This window comes from Pteropus alecto, unplaced genomic scaffold (genome assembly GCF_000325575.1).
Source record: "Pteropus alecto unplaced genomic scaffold, ASM32557v1 scaffold134, whole genome shotgun sequence".
In the NCBI taxonomy this organism is placed as follows: Eukaryota; Metazoa; Chordata; class Mammalia; order Chiroptera; family Pteropodidae; genus Pteropus; species Pteropus alecto.
Genome location: NW_006436283.1, coordinates 392,821 through 399,456, shown reverse-complemented (window position 1 = coordinate 399,456; position 6,636 = coordinate 392,821). Strand labels below are relative to the sequence as shown.

At 51.6% G+C, this 6,636-nt stretch overlaps 1 protein-coding gene across 1 annotated transcript in view; it reads left to right on the top strand.

Moving 5' to 3' along the window:
* The first annotated feature begins 461 nt into the window (after positions 1 to 461).
* The window catches only part of FOXK2 (forkhead box K2), a 41,379-nt gene continuing 35,204 nt past the window's right edge, over positions 462 to 6,636 (top strand). Inside the window, exon 1 of the mRNA XM_015589683.2 lies at positions 462 to 517. Within this exon, the coding sequence (XP_015445169.1) occupies positions 477 to 517 (41 nt within the window). The 5' untranslated portion in view covers positions 462 to 476. The remainder of the gene's footprint in view (positions 518 to 6,636) is intronic.

The window sequence follows — 6,636 nt, the reverse complement described above, 5'->3', positions numbered from 1 at the left end:
AGTCCGTGTCCCCACGTCCCGGCCTCGGCCAGCCGCCTCGCGACCGGGCACGGACCGCAGCCCTTGCCAGAGACCCCCACGCCCACCCCGAAGCAGGAGGCGGGGGCGCGGTGCACGTGGGCCCGGGTTCCGCGTCCGGCGCGTCCCCGGACTCTGCGCGTGTTTCGTGCCCAGCACGGACGTGGTACCGAACGGTGGTTAAACTCTAGTTGGCGGACCTGCCCCAAACGAAAATCCGTGTTTTATACCTGATGATGAAGGGTTGTCGCCTACTTCCTTCTCGTTCTACGCATTTTCAGTAGTGAATTATTCCAAGAGTGTATTTGAAGCTGCAAGGACACTTTTCGCCCCTTCCTATTTTTGATAGCTGAGAAATTGCAAAATTCTTCAAATATAAGACGTTGTTAAGTCTTGGCCCGGAACCTTAAAATTTCGGAAAAACTGGGTACTCAGCGTAACTTTGTTTTCCGAGTCAGATGATTGTTTCGGAAGCATTAGGAAGCGCGGGGCGCGTTAGGTAAGAGCTTTTCGGGCAGCTGTCAGTCCTGCCGTCGCCGGTCAGTGGAGGCCGTGGCGGGATGCGGTTACCGACTGTCCAGTAACGCGTCGCCCCGCGGCGCCTTGCCCATCATGGTGAGTGGAGCCTTGGCCCGCAGGCGGGTTTTTATCTGCTGTTAGGTGTTGGAGATGCTGCTCGGAGCTGCTGTTTTTCTCAGTTCCTTGGTTTTTGTTCGCGTGTGCTGTGCGGCTGCTTAGACAGCCTGGAAAGCCGGTTCCTTAAACACTGATGAGAGTGTTTTAATCCGAAACGCAGCCTATGTGTGCTTACTTATACTGTAGACGGCATAAAATCGACAGTAGGGGCCTTTTAATAGGATAGTTTGTTGTTTGCAAATAACTTGACATCACAACGAATGATATATCCTCCCTCTGAAGATTTTGAGGTTTTTAAATAAAATTCTCATAACCATGTACCGCACATCATTTGTGTTGCCATGCAAGTCGACTTTTTGGTGAATGAGTGGAATTTACACTTTTTGAAGGGTAGAGCGAGCCTTGCAGTAGAGGAGAGTGAGGAGGGCAGTGGGCGGAGGCTGGGCCTCGCGCCTCCCCCCAGCGTGCGCCCACGGAGGCCGCCATGCGCCCTGGACTTCTGAAGGGCCTGGGAACCTTCGCCTGTGCTGACAGAGGGGAGTGGTGGTTTTTTTTTTTTCCCCACAGAAGGACTTGTGGCATTTTCACATCATAAGGTAAGTGGATAACTAGTAGGACTTGGAAGCACCTCCCTTTTTGTAAGGCATTATTTCCAAGTGTTTAGTGTAGGTTGATGACAGACCGTAAAGGCAATTGGTACTAGCCAAATGTGGACAGATTGTTTTAAATTTTTTTTTAATTAAAATTCAGTTTTATGTCAAAAGTTCTTTTTAAGTTAAGTCAAATTATATAAGTTTAAAAGCACAGGCAATGTAGAGCAATTATGCAGAGATTGAAATATTGCTTATTTCAGATTTGCCTATCGAATCGAAAATCACCGTAGAGTAAATATGACAACCCACGCTTGCTGTTATTTGAACGACGATGATTTTATTTCAATTTCAACTTTAAAATGAATTTACATCTTGTAGTTAACATTAAAATTTTACATGCAGAGTGTTTGGAAGAGGACATAAGTAGTTTAGGCTTAAAGCGTGGTTTGTCATTTTTATAAATACTGAGTGACTTGCTGATTTGAGGAGAACAGAGGAAGATGAGGACTGTGATCCCATAGTCATGAGCATTTTGGGTAAATGGTTTGGGGAAGAGCTGCAGTTTCCACAGTGGTTAATGAGCCCCATGCCCAGCAGGAACCAGCATATGTGTGTGGGGTGCTGAACATGTATGAGAGTGCCAGAGCCTCTGGCTTTTTTAGAAAATAAGTGATTTCCACAAATCCTTGATTTTTGACCAAGTATGCAGGGCTGTGTGTACAGAAATGCTTTTTCCTTTCCAGGAGCATCTGACGTGGCTGGAGGTGCAGGCATTGTCAGGACGGGAGGGTCGGTCTGTGTGGTGGACGTGGGGGAGCCCTGGGCCACCTGGGCAGGACTTCTGCAAGTGGCAGGTTGAGGTGGCCTTGGAGGTGTGGCCGGGCTGGCAGCCTGGCGCTGGAGAAGGTGGAATTCAGGCAGAAGGGACTGTGGGGTGAGTTGAGGAGCACGAGGTGTGCCTGCACCTGGTTGGGAGCGTCCTTACTGGTCAGTGACAGAACGGAGAATGTGCCCTTTGAGCACAGGCTCCTCGTTTGTCTGAGGGTCTGGTCTCGAGTCTGAGCGAGCAGGAAGGGTCGTAGCGATTTTTTTTCTGGGTGTGTTGTTGTAGCTCTTGTTACCATGGTAGCAAACTCAGTATAATTTATAAATAAAAATAAGTGACTCTTTGAAGAGTTGTTTATATTTTGAAATGTCGAGTGAATTTGGTAACAGTTTTGGTCAGTAAGATCCTACAGTATTAGCCAAACATAAACGGAACAAGTTAAATTTTTTGTTACTTCAAACATGCAACAGTAATTGCATTTGTTTAGAAAAGTGGCCATATTTCTGTGCTAAATTAACTGCCTGTCAGTGACACCTTTTTATGTGGCATGTTTTAACTTGCAGATTAAGTTTGGTAATGTCACACTTGAAAACTTTCTCAGAGCGTCCTCCAAGGTGAGGACTGGAGAGGCCAGCAGACAGTGGCTTCTGGAGCTTTCCAGGTGGAGACTCTTAAGAGAAGAGCTGAAGGAACTCGAACTCACAGTGACTGTATCTTGCTCAGAAACGGGGTGGGACAGAGAGGAGCAGTAGCAGGAGGAAGGGGAGAGTAAGGTGGGACGGCCAAGAAAGGAGCAGCCTGCAGAATGGGCCAGTGACCTGCAGTGTCCTGTTGGAGGAGGAGGGAGGAGGCTGGTGCGAAGCCGGAGAGCGGGGCGAGCATGGCGGTGGGGAGAGCGAGCGCTCGTGGGGTCGGGCGGGTATTTTAAGGGGGGCGGAGGTGAGATTAGGGTTAGGAGGAGTGGAAACCGAAGTGGGTGGAGGAAGCACTGAGACATGCTGCCCGGCCCGGTGGCCTGGAGAGGGGACGCAGACGAGGCGGGGGAGACAGAGTTTCCAGTAGGAGAAGGTGGAGTGGGGCGTCGTTTGAAGACCCAAGCGGAGCCGCTAGTGAGGCCTGGCGTGTTTTCCTTTTCTTTTTCTCCTTTTTTTTTTTTCCATTCACTTAAAACACTTTTTTGGACGCATCCCTCCACCTCCCTCTTCCTTTTGGCAGCCATCTGCTTGCTCTCTGTGTCTGTGGCTAGTTTCCTTGTACCAGGGCTGTAGGGTTGGCCAGAACACCTTCATTTTATGACCCAAGACTCCCAACGAGCTTGTAAGCAGAGCTGAGAGCCGGGGTCCAGGATGGCAGGGCTCCAGGACCCAGGAGTGGGCGACATGTCATGGCAGATGTGCGTGGCAGAGGTGCTGTGCACTTTGAAAAATGCTCAGTGTACTAATGAATTGCTTTAATGGACACTATGTATTTTTCTTTGAAAGCTACAGTATGCATTCATTTGGCAAATTGAGATACATTTTTATCACTGATACGTGGACATTGGGAACACAGTGCAGCTGTTTTAGCATAATCGTTACCAAGTTAAAAATAACTCTGGGAGCAGCATGCTTCTACTTTGCCTCCTGTTTAGTAGTTCTTCCGGTGGTAAAACTCAGCTTGTTCACGTTTGTGTTACTTAATGAGTAGTTGAAGGCAAGATTCAGACTTTAAATAATTTGAATGTCCAACATTTTGAGAAGCAAGCCTTCGTGACTGCACTCGTCACCTGCAGGGGTCAGTCGTGAGCCAATCAGCTGTGTCAGGCCGGAGGTGGCGAGGGAGGGCCCAAGTGGACGGACTGCGGCCGGATACCAGCCCTGCCACTTTGCTTGTCCGAGTTTTAGTTCTGTCATTTGTAACATGGGGATAACTGTGTGACGTCCAAGACACAGCGGCGTGCCTGTGTCCCTGCTAGACATCAGGGGCTGCGTGTGTTTTGTCCATCACAGTGTCCCCAAGGGCTGCACTCCCCACCTTGCTCAGAATGCCACGTTCGCACCTGTATGCAATAACTTGATTGGGGGCCTCCTGGAGTGGCAATTCCTTCCGCCAGAGAAGTTGGCCCTCCCCGCCAGGCCCTACAGGTAGACAGGCCATGGGATTCGTCGGTGTCGCCCAGCAGGCCAGGCCCGGAGAGGTCCATCTGGGGGTGCCCCTCCCTTCCGAAGGCTCTGTCGCGACGTCTCAGTTTCACAGACATTCTGGTCCAGGGGAAAGGAAGTGTCCCTGCCTTGGACGCCGTCAGCACAGGCTCTGATTTGAAGGGCGCTTGTTCACTGATGCTCAGTCGCAGAACTGGCCAGGTCACAGTATGCCAGTTTCCTTTTTTAAACTGCTTTTTTATTGAAGTGCAGTGAGCTGCATAAACTTTTGAAACTTGGGCCACGGTTTCTCTCTGGGAGGCAGAGAGAACCTGAAGCCAGGTTCTCCTGTAGGCCCCCAGGTGGGCACATGTGCTCGGAGCCCTAGGAGTCAGGGCCCCTTCTGCTGTCAGCTTGGGAGGGGGGACACGAGACGTTTCCTCCTCACCTTGTGCTGTAGCTCACCTCACTCAGCTTTCTCCCTTGCTGCTCCTCCTGGGGGGACCAGGTCCCATCTGTGTTTGAGTTCCCCTGGAGATGGCACAGAGCCACCGTCACTTGGTGTGTGTCCAGAATACATGTGTCCCTTGGCTGCTGATTTAGTACGTTACTGTGACGTGACCACTGTCATGTGCTGCTCGTCGCGTGACAGGATTCTAGTCCGACGTGGCTCCTCCATTTACGATTCTCCACTTACCAGCAGGTCCCCGCTAGATCCACAGTTGCAGAAGCACAGCATAGCTTTGTGCATAATCGGTGGAAATGTTCCAGAAGGTGAGGCTGGTGTAGTAACAGCAGATTTTTCATTGTGAAAGTGCAACAATCCTTGCTTCACTAAGGAGAAAGTGTTTTTTTGGAAAACGAAGAAAAGGGTTTCTAAAATAAGGAAGCTTTTAATGAAAGCAGTGATCGTTTTGGATAGCATTCTCATCTGTTTCACGTCTTAGTGCAGCTGCTGCTGTCTTATGTTTGGACTTTGGGGTGGTTTACAGTCTTAATGATACTACAGTAAGTCAGCTCCCACACTTCTGGTCCCAGTTGTTCATGAGGGTTTTGAATTTGCTAATGAAGTCCCAACACCAGTGCACGTTCGAGGCACACGTTGCCATTTCTGTGATTGGAAGTGGTGTGAGTGCCGTGACACAGTGTTGTGTCGTCCCGGCAAGGGGCCGTGGGCAGGTTCAGAAAGCCACCGTTCCCAGCGCGCGGCAGCTTCTCGAGTGTGCGTTTGGTGTCGGGCGTCAGCCTCTGCGATGGTAGCAGGACAGGAGCCCCGCTGAGAATCCGCGGGGAGCTTAGACATTTGGCTTTTGCAGAAACCTGTGCGTCTCCCCCAGTGAGACGTGTCAGAACAGCAAGCCCTCAGGGGCCGTCGGTCGTGGCGTTGGTGAGATGCCATCGCAGCATAGCTGCTTTATGTCACTTACCCTGCGGTACCACTGGGTTCGCTTGAAGTTGCAGAACTTATGGACGACGTTAAGCGAGGCCTTCCGTAGAACAGTGGTTGTCACCAGGGTGCCGTCTCCCTCCCTGCGGTGACATCTAGGCATACCTGGGGACGTGTTGGGTCGACACAACAGGGCGGGGGTGCTCCTGACACCTAGTGGGCCGGGACAGGGATGCTGCCAAGAACCCTACGGTGCACAGGACAGCCCCCCACGACAGTGAGAGATCCAGCCCTAAAAGGAAGTGGCGAGGTAGTGGAGGCCCCGGGGAGCACAGCAGTCTAGCGGTCGATAACAGCCCCAGTGGGTGGTCCCTGATTACAGCGTTAAGTGACCAAAGCGTTTGCTTCAAAGCCAGCGCCAGGCGCCTTTCTAACACGGAGCCCGAAGTGGACAGGCCAGGTGTACAGTCACTCCCTCTGCCGCTTCGAAAGGCCCTGAACACAGCCATGGACCTTCCCCGGCCGTGAGGAGACGAGCCTGAGCACGTCAAGGAGCAGCCTTGTGTGGCCTGTGTGCGCCCAGGCAGCTCCAGCGGCTTTCATGAGCTTGAGTCAGTGTCTCTGAAAACATTTATGGTCGATGGGAAAAAAGAGTAGTTCTGGTGGCATTGTTCGTTTTTGCGGTCTTAGTTTTCCTGGAAAGTGGACCGATGGTGTCAGGGAGTGTGACATTGGTGTCCCCACAACCACACGGTTGAAAACTGCTGCCAGCTGCTGTTTTATCACAGTGTTTGTCACTGAAACAGTCATGTACCCCAAGGCGTTCCGGTCATTGACAGACCGCAGACGGCACACATGGCAGTGGTCCTGCAAAGTTGTGACAGCTGAAAACGTCCTGTCTCCTAGTGACGCGTAGCCGCCATGGCATCGTAGCACAATGCGTGCCTTTCGTGTCGGTAGGGGCGCTGCCCGTCAAGCGAGACACGGCCCCTTCGGCCATGTGGGGCAGGGTGTGGCGATGAGAACGAGCCACTGCGTCTCCGGTTTGCGCACCAG